At 40.8% G+C, this 18,496-nt stretch overlaps 1 protein-coding gene across 1 annotated transcript; it reads right to left on the bottom strand.

The window, feature by feature from the left end:
• Positions 1-7,715: 7,715 nt before the first annotated feature.
• LOC119726062 (titin-like) lies at positions 7,716-16,332 on the bottom strand. Its single transcript, XM_038197680.1, has 10 exons — positions 16,319-16,332; positions 15,906-16,089; positions 15,505-15,607; positions 14,932-15,192; positions 14,556-14,715; positions 14,170-14,347; positions 13,746-13,845; positions 11,938-13,464; positions 8,192-9,726; positions 7,716-7,739 (listed from the first exon to the last, which is right to left on the bottom strand). Exons 1-10 carry the CDS (start codon positions 16,330-16,332, stop codon positions 7,716-7,718), a joined length of 4,086 nt encoding a protein of 1,361 aa, XP_038053608.1.
• Between the last annotated feature and the right edge of the window lie 2,164 nt (positions 16,333-18,496).

The following is an 18,496-nucleotide window of genomic DNA, read 5'->3' as shown; positions in this document are numbered from 1 at the left end:
TTGACATCCAGCGTCACGTTATAACAAAAAGTAACACAGGACACAGCAAAGCTCTGCCCTCGTTAATAAAAAAAACAAATTCAAGAGGTTAAATCAAGGTTTTATTTGATGTGAAGATGTGGTGTCCCAATTTTCTCGTTATATTTCTCGTTAGTATGACAATGTATTTACTTATATGCAACCTTAAAATTGTTTCTTCCTTAAAGAATAAGACACGAGTTCAAATTGTTCTTTGTTTTTTCTCCATTACAGAATTTATTTGTCAATTACTTATTTCAGGCAAGTCCAAATGATTCGCATAATATATCAATTACATGTACATAGGTATCAAATCCCTCGTTTCCGTCAGGATAAAAATCAAACATTATCTCAATACTGTTCATTATACGTAGAGTGAACTCATACTTAATTGGAAGACAAATTTTCTCACAATACAAACATTGAAAACTGGCAATTGTTGTACTTACAGAAAATTATTTTCGTTTCAAATGATTAACCATTCCTTTGATTGTTTTGATTGTCAACAGTATGATTCCTTTCAAAATTCTGAACAAAAACTACAAAAAAATGCGAACCATTTTTTTTTATAAGTAAGTGTCCAAAATTTGATTTGTTTTTCTTGACATTAGGCTTAGTGTCTTAGGAATTACAGGCAGCTAAAATCCACACTTGAGAAATAGTTGGTTTTTATATCAATTATTATCAATAAGGCGTTTTAAGGCTTGGGGCTTTTGGCAAAATAATGCAATTTCGAGTATTTTCCCCCATAAGACACCATTTAACATTGATAAAATATTTATCTGTTTCTAACGTTGTAAACGTAAGCATAACGTGAATACCCACAAAGAGGAATGGCGGGTAGTGGCCACATTATACAGGTATACTATCTACGCATGCGTACATGCATCTACGCATGCGTACGTCTTTGAAGACCGGTCGCATTGGAAAGGTTGCCTCTGCCAAATTAATCAAATTAATCAAATACACAATTTCAATGGTACGTAAACACTTCAAGCCATGAGAGACTTTTTTGATACAAAAATACCCGGTTAAGGATAAGCACTTCTTGTGGCACTATCAATATAAGCGCATAAATATGTACACTTTCAAACTTTCAGTTCGATTCCTCACACAAAGTTTAGTTTATCAAAGATATGTACAAGTTATAAACAGCATGGCACATTCTGGAAACCTTGAGATTTCTTACTGACTGTATTCCATAATCTCAATGGTCCACATATTAATATTCTCATATATTCCATATTGAGTAATTTCTTTACCAGGCGTACGCAAATAATAAGTCAACGGCGACATAACACAGTGATTAGATCATCCAATTATTCAGGTAAAATTATACATGTTAGGCTGTTCACCAACGAGGCTTTACCAAATCAAACAGCGCAGTCTCTTTTCGTTGTTATTGTATCTTATTAAGTTATAAAGAATATGGAACTCTTTTTCTGCCCACATACCCACTATCAGGAATCTGGCCAGCTTCAAGTGGGAGGTGAATCGATATCTGGGCGACAAGCCATCAGCAGTCTATATTAATTGATAATGTTTCTAGCTGTTAAGCCCCAGAGATGCCTTGTTTAAAAAAAAATATAATAAAAATGAGATGATGTCGTTAAAGAGAGAATATAAAATTGAGTTTGTATCTGCAATCGTTAATAATGTATTTGGAAGATTTTAAAGTAAAACATTTATCCCACTATTTACTTTTCTGGCAAGCAACAGAACCGATGCTAAGCTGTCCTCGATTCTGTTACGATGCCATTCAACACTGAGCCGGAATTGGATTAAACTCTCAAATATACTTGCGTGACAATGATACAACTTTGATGCGCATTGGATATTCACTGCTATCAAATATGTGAAGCTGGTACAAACTTATTCGACCAGTATACAATTGTACAAAGGAGAGCGGATAATTAGCGATCCCCTTCCCGAGAATTATCAGGGGTCCACTTTTCTTTGTTAGAAACAGAGAATAGTTCTGAAGTGTGGAATGATATGCACTCCTCCATACGTGTATGTTGCATGTGTTTTTATAGAGAGATCAATTCTTGCACGACCTGCACCTAGCCCCTCCATTCCATGTCCAGCAAATTTGAGTTATTTTACAAGTCTCGTAGACAGAGATATCAACATATGAGTCCAGCACAAATAATTGCAAAAACAATTACATCCGAACATTCTGACATCCGTGGCAAACGGACTTCAATATTTTAACTGATGAAGTTGCAGGATGCATTATGTGATTTCGTAAGAAAATGATAACATTTTTGAAACTTTTATGCTATTCCCAAAGTTCTTACAATTAATGCGGGGAAAATGCCTTCAGTCTTGCGAATATCTAAATACGCGTATTATCAATAACAATTCCGTCTTGAAATTAGGTGTTTTATGTTTGGGTTAGAAACGGATTAGCTTAATTACGACTGATTAAGTTATTGAATGAATACGCATCATATCTCCGTTTGTTCAACACGTGTTTCGATTATCGTGCTTTACATTATGTTCACACAAAATGGCTGACTCGAGGCAGATTACTTGAAAAGAACATCATTATACTCGTGAGAATTCATCTTATAGGCTACTTTGGGCATGGGAATTACATATCCCAGCCCAGGAGTGAATTGTTCATCTAGTAATCTTCAGAAGCCCCAAAATCAACTTCACTTCCCCATGCCTCGGATATGTGTCTCTTATCTTCTTCTGTCAACGAACAATCACCCAATTTCAGGCTTCTAACATGCTTCATCTGTTTCAGGCAGCGAGCCCATGTTTGTGCACAGCCACTCAAAGACTTATTTCCCTCAAGGCTGAGGGATTCTAGGGTTGGCAATTGACTTACTGCTGCAGCAAGGTGTTCAATGTCTGTACTCTGCAGTGAGCATGTAAATAAATCCAGCTCCCGAAGTTCTGTCATGTTTTGTAAGGGTGGGGTCCAGATATCTGCGAAACCACCCAAACCATCAATGTTACGAAGGATCAACTTGACCAAATCTCTCCGATTACTAAATGACTGCAAAATATCCGCCATACCCTCGCCCGTTAATACTGAGAACCTCTGAATGCTCAGCTGTATGCCATTATCGCATGGCTGAACACGACAGTCCTCGGCGGAACTATCCCGACTGTCAATGCTACAATGTCTCATATAAAGGTGAATCCTCCTCTGCAAACTAGCAGGCCACGTTCATGCGATACGACTAGGGTCCCATTTTCTTGAAAGGCTAAGATCAACCAAGTTTGGCATCTCCCCAACCGATGATGCTATATGTGGTAGATCTTGTTCATTTATGCCACATTTCAATAAATTGAGTGATCTCAGGTGAATCATCTTCTGCAAACTAGCCGCCCACGTCTTGGCGTTACCACCCAATCCCTCATTGTGTGATAGGCTAAAATCGGCCAAGTTTGGCATCTCCCCAACCGATGATGCAATGTGTGATAGATCTTGTTCATTTATGTCGCATTGCCATAAATTTAGTGATTTCAGGTGAATCATCTTCTGCAAACAAGCCGCCCACGTCTTGGCATTGCCGCCCAATCTCTTATTGCCTGACAGGTAAAGATTGGCCAAGTTCGGCATCTCCCCAACCGATGATGCAATATGTGGCATATCTTGTTCATTTATGCCACAATTCGAGAAATCGAGTGATTTTAGGTGAATCATCCCTTTCAAACTATCCGCCCACGTTCCTGCATGACCACCCAATCCCTTATTGAATGAAAGGCTAAGATCGGCCAAATTGGGCATCTCCCCAACAGTTAATGCTATATGTGATAGATCTTGTTCATTTATGTCGCATTGCCATAAATTTAGTGATTTCAGGTGAATCATCCCTTTCAAACAAGCCGCCCACGTCTTGGCGTTACCACCCAATCTCTCACTGCCTGACAGGTAAAGATTGGCCAAGTTTGGCATCTCCCTAACTGATGATGCTACATGTGGTAGATCGTGTTCATTTATTCCACATTTCGATAAATCGAGTGATTCAAGGTGCATCATCCTCTGCAAACTAGCCGCCCACCTTCCTGCGTGACCACCCATCCTCTCATTGCCTGAAAGGTTAAGACCGTTCAAGTTTGGCATCTCCCCAACCGATGATGCAATATGTGGCATATCTTGTTCATTTATTCCACAATTCGAGAAATCGAGTGATTTTAGGTGAATCATCCCTTTCAAGCTAGCCGCCCACGTTTCGGCATTACTACCCAAGTTAGCGTTACCTGAAAGGTTCAGCGTAGCCAAGTTTTGTATCTCCCCAACCGATGAACCCAGATGTTGAATATCTTGTTCATTTATGCCACAATCCGATAAATCGAGAGCTTTAAGGTGAATAATCGACTGCAATCTAGCCGCCCACGTTCCTACGTTACCACCCAAGTTCGAATTATGTGAAAGGTTGAGATCAGCCAAGTTTGGTACTTGACCTAATGTTGCAGCAAGGTGTTCAATGTCAGCGGTTTGCAGTGAGCAATCACTTAACTCTAACTTCTGAAGTTCCGTCAGGTTTCGCAAGACTGGAGTCCAGACACTTGCGAAACCACCCAGACCGCAAACACCATCAATGGTCAATTTGACTAAATCGCTCCGATTATTGAATGGCTGCAGTACATCCCCCAAATCCTTGACAGTGAGTGAGAACCTCTTGATGCTCAACTCTATGCCATTACCCAATGACTGTAAACGCCACTCCCCATGGTAACTACTGAAATCACAATCCACGATATTCCGCATGCGGCTTACTGATTCAGCGATATATTTCAAATCGCGACTGTCAATGTCAAAAAGTTTCATGTCAAGCTTCTTTAAGTGAATCATCGACTGCAAACTGGCAGCCCACGTTTCAGCATTTCCTCCCAATCCCATATTGAATGAAAGGACAAGATGGGCCAAGTTTGGCATCTCCCCAACCGATGATGCAATATGTAGTAAATCTTGTCTATTGACGCCACATTCCGATAAACCGAGTGATTTAAGGTGCATCATCCTCTGCAAACTAACCGCCCACGTTCCTGCGTTACCGCCCAAGTTCGAATTCATTGACAGATTTAAATGGGCCAAGTTTGGCATCTCCCCAGCCGATGATGCAATATGTAGTAAATCTTGTCCATTGACGCCACATACCGATAAACCGAGTGATTTAAGGTGCATCATCCTCTGCAAACTAGCCGCCCATATTCCTGCGTTACCGCCCAAGTTCGAATTCTTTGAAAGATTTAGAACGGCCAAGTTTGGCATCTCCCCAACCGATGATGCAATTTGTAGTAAATCTTGTCCATTGACGCCGCATTTCGATAAATCGAGTGATTTCAGGTGCATCATCCTCTGCAAACTAGCCGCCCATATTCCTGCGTTACCGCCCAAGTTCGAATTCTTAGAAAGATTTAGATCGGCCAAGTTTGGTACTCTACCTAATGCTGCAGCAATGTGTTCAATGTCAGCGTTTTGCAGTGAGCAATCACTTAACTCCACCTTCTTAAGTTCCGTCAGGTTTTGCAAGAGTGGAGTGCAGATAATTGCGGAACCACCCAGACCGCAAATGCCATCGATGGTCATTCTGACTAAATCGCTCCGATTATTGAATGACTGCAATACATCCGCTATATCCATGACAGTAAGTGAGAACCTCTCAATGATCAACTCTATGCCATTACGCAATGACCGTACACGCCACACCTCACGGTAACCACTGAAATCACAATCCACGATATTCCGCATGCGACTAACTGATTCAGCGATATATTTCAAATCGCGACTGTTAATGATACAATGTTTCATGTCAAGCTTCTTTAAGTGAATCATCGACTGCAAACTAGCCGCCCACGTCTTGGCGTTACCACCCAATTCCTTATTGCCTGAAAGGATAAGATCGGCCAAGTTTGGCATCTCCCCAATCGATGATGCCATATGTGGTATATCTTGTTCATTTATGCCACATTTCGATATCTCGAGTGATTTCAGATGAATCATCCTCTGCAAACAAGCCGCCCACGTTTCGGCATTAGTACCCAACTTTGAATTCCGTGAAAGGTTAAGATTAGCCAAGTTTGGTATCTCCCCAACCGATGATGCAAAATTTAGTAAATCTTGTCCATTGACGCCACATTCCGATAAATCGAGTGATTTAAGGTGCATCATCCCATGCAAACAAGCCGCCCACATTCCTGCGTTACCACCCAAGTTCGAATTCTTTGAAAGGTTAAGATCGGCCAAGTTTGGTACTCGACCTAATGCTGCAGCAAGGTGTTCAATATCAGCGGATTGCATTGAGCAATCACTTAACTCTAACTCCTGAAGTTCCGTCAGGTTTTGCAAGAGTGGAGTCCAGATACTTGCGGAACCACCCAGACCGCAAACACCAACAATGGTCAATTTGACTAAATCGCTCCGATTATTGAATGACTGCAATACATCTGCCAAATCCTTGACGGTGAGTGAGAAACTCTCAATGCTCAACTCTATGCCATTACCCAATGACTGTACACGACACTCCCCATGGTAACTTCTAAAATCACAATCCACGATATTCCGCATGCGGCTTACTGATTCAGCGATATATTTCAAATCGAGACTGTGAATGTTACAAAGTTTCATGTCAAGCTTCTTTAAGTGAATCATCCTCTGCAAACTAGCCGCCCACGTTTCAGCATTTCCTTCCAATCCTTTATTGAATGAAAGGAAAAGATGGGCCAAGTTTGGCATCTCCCCAACCGATGATGCAATATGTAGTAAATCTTGTCTGTTGATGCCACATACCGATAAATTGAGCGATTTCAGGTGAATCATCTTCTTCAAACTGGCCGCCCACGTCTTGGCGTTACCACCCAATCCCTCATTGCCTAAAAGGTTAAGATCCGCTAAGTTTGGAATCTCCCCAACCGATGATGCAATATGTAGTAAATCTTGACCATTGACGCCACATTCCAATAAACTGAGTGATTTAAGGTGCATCATCCTCTGCAAACTAGCCGCCCATATTCCTGCGTTACCGCCCAAGTTCGAATTCTTCGAAAGATTTAGATAGGCCAAGTTTGGAATCTCCCCAACCGATGATGCAATTTGTAGTAAATCTTGTCCATTGACGCCACATTCCAATAAACTGAGTGATTTAAGGTGCATCATCCTCTGCAAACTAGCCGCCCATATTCCTGCGTTACCGCCCAAGTTCGAATTCTTTGAAAGATTTAGATTAGACAAGTTTGGCATCACCCCAACCGATGATGCAATATGTAGTAAATCTTGTCCATTGACGCCGCATTTCGATAAATCAAGTGATTTCAGGTGCATCATCCTCTGCAAACTAGCCGCCCATATTCCTGCGTTACCGCCCAAGTTCGAATTCTTTGAAAGATTTAGATCGGCCAAGTTTGGTACTTTACCTAATGCTGCAGCAATGTGTTCAACGTCAGCGTTTTGCAGTGAGCAATCACTTAACTCCACCTTCTTAAGTTCCGTCAGGTTTTGCAAGAGTGGAGTGCAGATAATTGCGGAACCACCCAGACCGCAAATGCCATCGATGGTCATTCTGACTAAATCGCTCCGATTATTGAATGACTGCAATATATCCGCCATGTCCTTGACAGTAAGTGAAAACCTCTCAATGATCAACTCTGTGCCATTACGCAATGACCGTACACGCCACACCTCACGGTAACTACTGAAATCACAATCCACGATATTCCGCATGCGACTAATTGATTCAGCGATATATTTCAAATTGCGACTGTTAATGATACAATGTTTCATGTCAAGCTTCTTTAAGTGAATCATCGACTGCAAACTAGCCGCCCACGTTTCAGCATTTTCACCTAATCCCTTATTCTCTGAAAGGTTCAGCTCGGCCAAGTTTGGCATCTCCCCAATTGATGATGCAATGTCTAATACGTCACGCGGGTCTAAGCGACATCCATGTAAACTGAGTTGCGCGAGGCGTTTCATCCTTCGCAAGTGGACCACCCAGTCTCTTGCCGAGCCTCCCAAATCATTTCCTCCAATGCTTATTTCAGTCAAGTTACCTCCATTACGAAATGATGACAAAAGTTTATTAACATTGCTTCCAGTTAGTGAGCATTGATCGAAATGCAATACGCGCAAATTGTTCATTGTGGTCAAATGCAAAGCTACGACCTCACTCAACCTTGATAGGTTACACGCCTCTAAGTGAATTTTACTTACTTTATCGAAGTAATCTACTCCTGAGGACTCCGTCTCCTCGGCAACATGCTGCAGCAACCACACGAACGAGTTTAAGCTGTCGTTGCCACTTAACTCTATGTTTCCAGTCAAAAAAGACTCAACGAAATCTACTGATAATAAATCTTTTGTTTGACTTTCAAAGTAGCAATTTAAAGCCAGTTCCATCACTGTCTCGGTTTCGATATCCTCATCATGCAGATTCTTCTCATTCAACATCCGCAATATTTGAGTTGTGCATTGTTGATTGTCGCCGCAGCAGAAGCGCAACATGTACTCAAAATTCTCAGGATGGCCAAGTTTATCAAGAATCTTCTGAAATTCCCAATCGCCTTTGCTCAAAAGACTCTGCCAGTACATAGCTGCGCAGTACTCTTGAAGTGTCTTATGAATGAACTGCACGTTATTGTGCGTGCCGCGCCTCTTCATGACCATCTGGCTAGTGAGAATACCTGCTTTTATTGCTTTATCAAGTGCACTCTTCTCAAACTCTCCCTCTTGAAATGAAAGCCTTTGCTTCGGGGAAACAAGCCCTTCTAAAGCGACTCTGCCGATTGAAATCACAATTTCCGACATTGCTTCTTCAAGTATTTCAGGCATTTTTCTTTGAAATATGTATCTAATTGCCTCACTGAACAATCTTGATAGAGTATCGGGTAGTGTTTCCTCTTCCCTCCATATTAGGCACATTAGCAGGAGTATCATGGGACTCCTTGCTAAATCAGACAAGACATCCGATGACTGAATCCTATCAAGAAGTCCCTCAGAGTCATCAAGCCTTGAAGGGAAAAAATTTCCAACATACTGCCCAATATCTTCCTCCCTAAATCCCAAAACCTTCACATGGGTGAAAGGTTTCTCAATGAGTGGTTTGCTTTTCAATTTAGCAAACTGTGAGGGGCGCGTTGTTACAACTACAAAACATTCCTTGCCAAATTTGCGATTCAGCATTCTTAGAATGGACCCAAATTTCTTTGGTTCGAGGTAAGTTGTCCCAAATTCATCAAAACCATCTATCAGAATGAGCACTCTACTACCATTGTCTTTAATGAATGCTTCCAAATCGCACTTGTTAACATTCGTGTCGTCAGATAAAAGCTGATCAAACACCGACTCAACAAGTTCCGACGTTTGATCGAGAGCGGACATTTTCAAAACAAACAAAAGTGTGAACGTTTTGAGTGCAATACCCTTCGCCCAGTCGTATGCCATTTTGTCAATAATGGTTGACTTTCCCATCCCAGGTGACCCACACAGCACAGCGCGTCTAATCACTTTCCCGTCTTTTGTTTTTATGAGGAAAATGTCCCCATACTCCGCAACATCGCCCTCTATGTCATCCTGGTCACCCTTCTCTAATTGCAACTCTGTATAGATATTCATAATATGTTTCATGTCGTCATCGACCCAGGGTATTAACTGAACGTAGCTACCTGTGGTAGTATACCGGTCTTTTAATTCACTCCTGCACTGATCAGCAGCATCACTCGGACTGGAATGCGCTCTTCTCACCTCGGCTGTTGAAAGAAAAGAAATGACATTAGGGGTGTATTTTTCAGCTGTAAAAAAAAGGTTTTATGATATTTTTCTTTTTGTTAAAGTTTTTTAAAGGGCCAATGCAGTAAAATTTTGGTAATGCAGTCCTTTAAAATGCACCTTTGCATTCCAGTGAACCTGATTTTCAATTTCCATTTTGCTGTTTTTAAGAGTATTATGGTGTCTTTTTGGATTTTATGCTAATGCCAATTTTTATATTTGTGAGCAAATTGTGATGTTATATCAGGCAAAAATTTCAATTTTGCAATTGGTTTGTGCCCAAAAAGGTGCAAGAATTTTGCATTTGAAAACGTTCCTTTTTTGGTTGGTACATGGCAGTAAGCCAATGGACAAACCTTTCTCAAAACTGTTATAAATGAGCAAATTTTTTTTGTTCTCTATGTGCACAAATCTCCTAAACTGAACACTGTCTCTCTGAAATGACATCGCAGCAACAGCGCCCCCAGTTGTTAAAAAAAGCATAGAAAATATATGTTTTAAAAAGTGCACTTTTGCTTTTGCATTTTTCAGAAAAAAAAATCATTTCATGGACACTTTAAGCCTATTTTATTGGCTTGATTTTTCTGGTCTTTCCAACTTCATTTTTTTTTTGCATTGTCAAATGTAAGTGTACGGATTGCCCAACTTTGTTCAGTTACTGAGCATACCTGATGTGTCCCGAACCAAGTCGTTCCTGCCTGAATCAATCAGAGCCTTCTCCAACGTCTGTCTTGCTTCTGGGTAATTGTCCTGCTTTCTCCACCATGTGCTTAACATCTCAAAGCATTGCCTTACAATATGGTTGGAATGATTAGCCTTAATTATATTAATATCTTCTTTAGAGGAATTTAAGTTTAAGGCCAATTCTTCCCAGTATGTTCCGATCTTCGTAGAATCATTCCAAATAGATTTGTCGTCAGGTAGTGTACCTATAAATGAATAAAATGACATTGCAACATGAACAAAGTGCATGAAGTTTAATTTGAAGTCATAATTAGTATTGTTAAAATGTAGTCGGAACGAGAGTGTGTACATTTTTTTTCTGGGTTTTCTGTCACGTCCAAAAATAAGAGACATGCGTACTTGTGTTGTGCATCGACCCGATCCGACCTGACCCGACCCTACTAAAATCAAGGAAAAATGACCCAGACAGACCCGAAAAAAACAAAATTATCTGGCTTGGGCAACTGTGTCCGCATGTCCCTCAACTCTTACCTGCGCCGCGCGAAGATCATCGTCTCTCAGTATTAAACTGAATCATACCACATTATTAAAAAAAAACTGAAACACGACCGCGCGTGCTTAACTGCAAACAATATCTTTATTGCCGAATGATTAAAGATGTCACGTCGGTGCTTATATAATCTTGTAAAGATTTTCTAGTTAAAGAGATTTTCAAATTTCTATTATGTCTATATCTAACAAATTAAGTTAACTTTTACTTCCTACTTTTGAATGAAATATCGAACAAAGAAACACTCATATGTTTTTAAAATGATTAGTTCACTTAATTATTTAAAGTATAATCAATTATTGCATGCGTAAGTTAGTAAGGGAATGGTTGTCGAATTTTATCTTCCCTTATAAAATCCTCCGGAGCCATGAATCAGAACAACGTTTTATTTATGTGATTGATTAGTAGGACTTGCTTGAACACCACCATTCTTTTTTGGAAAAAAAGAGATATCTGAACAATTTTGGGACAATTTGTATTGTGAACTCTGACCCATAATAGCATGCCACAGTGATGCCATTTTTTTTTTGCTGTAGAAATTGAACAATATAAAGCTATTTCAAATCACATGACGTGTTAATTCAGTAGCACGAAATGTTTCGTGCACGCATATTAACATACATTATTTGACTAGCCTAAATTAAAAAAACAATTGCTTCCCTCCCCAATTAAGTTACTGGGAACAAGTCTACTCGCTAACCGGATATATATGCGCTGAAAAGGAACCAAGAATCGGAGGTTTGCAGCCGCCTAAAACCAGAAGTAAAGTAGTTTTATCTTAAATTGATAACATTAAAGTTGACCACTTGCTGGGAGCACAAAAGCAAATTTGTTGAAGAGCCCGACAGTGCATATTTAACACAATTTGATTCTTGATAATAGAAAGAAAAAACAATCAAAGGAAAATAGCACGAGAGAGAAAGATAAAACATATAATGGATTATGTGTAATTGTTTACCTGATCTGCTTTCTATCCCAGTCACTCCTTCTTGTACCGGTGGTTTAGGTTCCTCTCGATGAGCAACTTCCTCTTGTTCTGGTCTGTGGTCCTCAGATGATGAAGCCCCTTTCCTCCCGCTCTGTTCTTTAGCCCCTCTCACTTGTACCTTTGGTTGAGGTTCGTCTCGATGAGCAACTTCCTCTTGTTCTGGTCTGTTGTCCTCAGATGATGTAGCTCCTCTCTTCCTGCTGTGTTCTTTAGCCCATCTCACTTGTACCTCTGGTTGAGGTTTGTCTCGATGAGCAACTTCATCTTGTTCTGGTCTGTGGTCCTCAGATGATGAAGCCCCTTTCCTCCTGCTCTGTTCTTTAGCCCCTCTCACTTGTACCTCTGGTTGAGGTTTGTCTCGATGAGCAGCTTCCTGTTGTCCCTGTCTCTGGTCCTCAGATGATGTAGTCTCATTCTGTTTGATCTTATTTTTAGCCACTCCCATTTGTACTTGTGGTTGAGTTTTGTCTCTATGAGTAACTTCCTCTCGTTCTGGTCTCTGGTCCTCAGATGATGTAGCTCCTCTCTTCCTGCTGTGTTCTTTAGCCCCTCTAACTTGTACCTCTGGTTGAGGTTCTTCTCGATGAGCAACTTCCTCTTGTTCTGGTCTCTGGTCATCAGATGATGAAGCCCCTTTCCTCCTGCTCTGTTCTTTAACCCCTCTCACTTGTACCTTTGGTTGAGGTTCGTCTCGGTGAGCAACTTTCTCTTGTTCTGGTCTCTTGTCCTCAGATGATGTAGCTCCTCTCTTCCTGCTGTGTTCGTTAGCCCCTCTCACTTGTACCTCTGGTTGAGGTTTGTCTCGATGAGCAGCTTCTTGTTGTCCCTGTCTCTGGTCCTCAGATGATGTAGTCTCATTCTGTTTGAACTTTTTTTTAGCTCCTCCCATGTGTAACTCTGGTTTAGGTTCGTCTTGATGAGCAATTTCATCTCGTGTCGGTCTCTGTCCCTCAGATGTAGTCCCTTTCTTCCTGCTCTGTTCTTCAGTTCCTCTCACTTGTACCGATGGTCCGTGTTTGTCTCGATGTGTTACTTCCTCTTGGCACGTTCTCTGATTTTCAGATGATGTAGTCCCTTTTTGCTCCTTTTGTTTTTCGGCACATCTCAATTGTACCTGTGGTTGAAGTTTGTCTAGATGAGCAGTTTCCTCCTGTCTTGGTCTGCGTCCCTCAGATGATGTTCCCCTTTTCTCCCTATCTGCAACTTCTTCCTGTTCCATCCTCCGTTGCTCTTCAGAAGGAATCATTAAGGCCAGCTCAACATGCCCGATTGACTGTAACGCATCTCTCAAACTCTGAAATCCTTCCTCGCGATTTGGTTGCTTTCTCCACCAAGAAAGCAGCATCCGTAGGCTCCTTTCTTTGTTTTCTTGGTAGATTTTTTGGAATTGCTTGATTTCGTCTTCACCGTATCCCAGAGATTTGGCCAACTGTTCCCAGGATGATTCAGTTTTCGAAGCCAAGTCCCGAAAGAACTGATCATCAACAGGGTATTTGCCTGCCAAATAAAAACGAAACCTCTTCGTTACTACAACACAAAGAAATAGCAAGCAAATAACTAATCTGATTTCCTTAGTATTTGTTTATATAATGTGTTGGTCCTTGTTGAATTACATCGGAGAGGGAGGCGGTGACATTAATTTACATCCTAACACTTGTACCAATGCTAATATATAACGTTAGAGCATCAAATTGTTTTTAATCATTTCCTTTCCAGGAGACATTTTGATCGTTTGCTTTTCTCCATCTTGCAAGGTAATGTTTCTCATAAGCATTTACCTTTTGGTCCACCGCCCAGTAGGCCATCGGTACACAGACGGAGTGAGATGTTCTCGTCCTGATGAATTCCACAGTCATGAAGTGTCAGCAAGTTATGAAGCTGGCAAAAGAAAGAAGATTCTTAAAGAACATTTTTTTTCGAAGCAAAGGTTTAAACAACAGTTTGGGGTTTCAGATTATACTACACTGGTACAATAACTACATATAATTGTAACTTGTTATGGTGCAGCTTCACCTTGAAACTAATAAGTGCGTAAACTCCATTGTGCTGACATAAAAAGCAGCGCTATATCTGTACACGGCTACTGTCATTTGAATCAGAAGAGACTGTCACAAAAACCCACAATGCATGGTCTTTAATTCAATAGAATGTTGATGGTACTTCGCAACATGGCTGCTTTGTAAAGTAAAGAGCAATCTTTACCTCAAAGTTACGAAAGTTTCTTCGGATGAACAGACGCTGTTGTTGAGGCAGCACACCGATTTTCTCGCTCATTATCACTTTTAAGAGCAAGACAGATGTTTCTGGATCCACTTGCAAGCACATTATCCTCGGTCTATGTGAGCAGTGACTTCTGATGAAGACCTGCACATATCTGCGACTGTCAGAAAAAAAGGTTCTGATGGTGAGGGTTTTTAATTGTTGGAATTGACATAAAAGTTCAGGAATAAAGGTAAAGACTAATGGCGTATAATCATTCTCTACGCCATTTTTTAAGTGAGGACATTTTGTTTTCAAAAGGAGCTATATTTATCTTAAAAAAACCAAAATTACAGTTGTAGTACGAAAAGCAGCATATCGTGTTTTACCTGATTAGCTGAGGTTTATCTTGATCACCAACTCGTTCCTTTTTCAGTTTCTCTTCCTCGGTTGATGCCGCTTCGTTTTGTTTGCTCTCCTCGTCAACTCCTGCATCTCGACGCCTTTCTGGCTCGGGTCCAGCTGCTTCGTCTCTCGATTCGCTCGTTACTGATGTTACACAAAAAAATAGAGTGCAAAGAATTGTTAACAAATGACTTTCCACTGATTTTTCTTTTAACATTTTTAATTTGTTTAAAAAAATTAACAAGGAATTTTTTTTGTAATAGCTTATTTGCTGTACAAAAAAGATCGTGTGGTACCTCATCAATTCTTTTATGTGTCCTGCAAAAACAGCGTACGTCTAGTTTTTTACTTTAAGCTCACCCGGTGCTTTTTGGGCCAAATCAGTCAGCCCGATGGCCTCCAATGCTCGTCTCAGCTTCTGAGCTGCTTCGTTGCGATCTGTCGTCTTTTCCCACCAAGTGAGTAGCATGTGACGGCTCTCTTCAGTGCTGCCTTCGTTGGTAGTTTGGATGTCTGCAATTTCAGCTTCTTTATATCCTAGGTGTTTGGCAAGTTCCTTCCACGATGATTCGATTTTTGATGACAAGTCCCTGAGGTACTCATCTTCAATGCTGGCTTTGTCTGTCAAAAGAAATAGTAACGTCAGTGAAACATTTTCAAATACGACCACCACGGTATTACAAGTTATCAACAACAGGTTCAACAGAAAGAGACTTGTTCTTTGTTAAAAGCTCCAATTGGGGTCTGAATGTTGAATTGTCTGCATTTACCGACAGTCCAACTCCCAGCTCCGATGAAGGCCTAGTCAGGCCCAAACAATTTAGCGACAAAAATTCCTGGTGAGCACTGCTTGAACTTATTTTCATCATATATTTTCAAATTGAGGTTGTTGACTTTTTACTCGAACATTTATTCCTAACCTCTACCATTTACCTTTTGGTACATCGTCATCATTTGCATCATCCAATGATAGACGAAGAGAGATGAGTTCATCCTTGTCAACGCCATTCTCCTCGAGTGTGAGCAAGTCACAGAGCTAACAAAGTGAATCATGTAAAAAAGTAAATTACACAATCAGAGTAGAAAGAGAGATGATTTCAGGTGTTCATTGTTAAACAGCCATCAAATTACGTTCGTTCAAGCCTAGTTGGAAGGAATGGATACTGATTTTCTTCGGGTTGCAGGGGCAGCGGAACACGCGGGGAGGGGGTGGCGCCCCCCCCCCTCAGATTTACCCAATTGCTCCTCTTGAAGACATAAATGTACCCCTTCGTGATGCCCCCAGTTGGAAAATATATAATCCCACAATGCGAATATTTGAAATTGATACCTACCTGGACGTTTTCCCTGATGTACAGGCGCTGATGTCGCTCCTCCACACCGATCTTCTTCTTGATTGTTTCTTTGAGAGATGAGACGGATGTCTCAGGATGGAGTTCGAAATAAAATGTCTTGGATCTATGTGAGGGGGGAGTCCGGACAAAGACCTGCACTTTCGGCTTTACATCTTTGGAATTACTGTAAAGACAGAGAAAAAAATCTGTTTAGATTTGGAATGCATTATTCTACACAAGAACTAGATCAGTGAACAATTCATTTTGAAAGCTATGGTCAAAGTAACGTCCACTGTCACGAGTCTATGAACAGTTTTGCACAAGTTCACTCAACTTTTACACAAGTAGCTGGAAAGAGTAAATGATTCAACAAATCCTTGGATATTAAGTTACAATTATAACCCTCAATTTACATGAATAATGGCATTGCTGTTTACCTCTGACTTTCATGTGTCTGCTTTGATTGTCTTCTAATCCTTCGATTCGATGGTCTCCTCTTTGCACAGCAATCATCAGAAGACGTTTGCCTGTAATGCAGTACAGACAGGAAAGCTTGTTTCCTCCTTGGTTTGACTTTAGTCTTCCTGCTGATGAGTTTGGCGTTGGAGTGGTCGTACACGACGGCTGTTGCCTGAATGTATGCATCCAACTGCTGTACGGTTTTTCGCGGCATCTTGGTAGTAATCAGCCCGAGTTAAAGTGTCCTTACTGAAAGAAAAGACGACAAAAGAAAAGTGTTAAAACCAATGCAATTATATCCATCGTGTTTGAGGAGCTGGACCTATAAGCCGTTTCACTGATACCGCCATTTTAAAATGTGTGTTCAGTGGGCAATTCAATAGCATCACGTTCCAGCACATAGATGACACTATAAGGCATACTACAAACTTTGAAAAGCAAGAGAGTTGACTTGAGACTGCAGGGCTTGTAATGGACTGGTGATGCACTTACAATGGACTTTTGATGGACTAATTATGAGGGATTTGGGATGGACTTGTGGTGGAATTGTGGTAGACCTGAGATTGACTTCGGATGGACTTGTGATGGACTTGTGGTGGAATTGTGGTAGACCTGAGATTGACTTGGGATTGACTTGGGATGGACTTGGGATGGACTTGTGATTGACTTGTGATTGACTTTGGATGGACTTGGGATGGACTTAGGATGGACTTGTGATGGACTTGGGATGGACTTGTGATATGCTTGGGATGGACTTGAGATGGACTTGTGATGGACTTGTGATGGACTGGGAATTGACTTGTGATGGCCTTGAGATGGACTTGCGATGAACTTGCGATGAACTTGGGATGGACTTGTGATGGACTTGGAATGGACTTGTGATGGCCTTGAGATGGACTTGTGATGGACTTGGAATGGACTTGAGATGGACTTGTGATGGACTTGGGATGGACTTGGGATGGACTTGTAATAGACTTTGGATGGACCCGGACCTCCATCGGGAAAGTCCACAATTTAAATAAAATATTAAATGTAAGAGAAGTATGCATTTGAAATACATGTATATGCATTTTAAGAACTGCATTTAGAAAATAATTTAGAAAGAATACATCATATTATGTACATTTCTTTTAAACGCCACGTAAATCAGAAAATTCAACACTGATGGTGTTTGCCATTCACTGCCGTTATTACATGAGCACTGTGTACTAAGCGTTATCAGAGTGTTAATTCAGAAAAAAAACAAATTCCTTCAGGAGCAGTGTCCCCTTCCCCCATCCCCACTCCAAACCCCCGAAACTGAAATACCCCTGTTTAAAACGTTTACCTGCTATCTCTCTTTTGGTCAGTTTCACGGCAGAAATGCAATCTACACTTTGTAACGACAAATCCTTATCATATCTTGTAAAGTTCCATCTCCATTTTACCACTACCAGACTTAACGAGTTTACTACATCCACATTTCATTTTTCAGAAGAAATAAATTATTTCAACTTCACGATGTCGATCGAAGAAAGAAAGAAACAGTCATGGACAAATCACGAAATTGTTGACGGATATGATGTTGCAAGTGCAACGTACCTTATTTGCGCCCAGTTTCATTCTTCCGCATACCGATTTTGGAATTTCCCTGATGTAATACTGCTATTAATACATTTTTATAATGGGGGCCGATACTTCACAGTGCGCGTGCGCAGTACCGCCCTGTAAACGTGCCTGGTTCCCGGACCAGTTTTCCCAAAGAACCTCGCCGCCGCGCCGTAGCGTCGTATGAATACAAACTAGTAAACGCTGGGAAGTACAAGCAAACAGCAAGGACATTTACATATGAGTACAATTTCTTTTGCTGTTCAGAATCCAGACAGCAGGTTCAAATGCTAACTTATTGGATAGATTGCACGGACGAATGGTTGTCAACAATAGGGTCTCTTGTGTGTGTGTGCGAATTGGCACACACAGGGTTTACATGTAGGGTAAACGACTCCTAATCATCAAGGTTATGCATGCAGTACAGTGGCTAGATTGAGCCTTAAATCCAACACAAATTATATATGTTCACAATAATTTACAGAGTGCGAAAGTTCTTACATGAAAATCATGAAGCGCAGTGTAGACGAAGTTACAGTTGCCTA

This window comes from Patiria miniata, unplaced genomic scaffold (assembly GCF_015706575.1).
Source record: "Patiria miniata isolate m_02_andy unplaced genomic scaffold, ASM1570657v1 HiC_scaffold_19, whole genome shotgun sequence".
Taxonomy (NCBI): domain Eukaryota; kingdom Metazoa; phylum Echinodermata; class Asteroidea; order Valvatida; family Asterinidae; genus Patiria; species Patiria miniata.
This window is presented reverse-complemented; position numbering and strand designations above follow the sequence as displayed.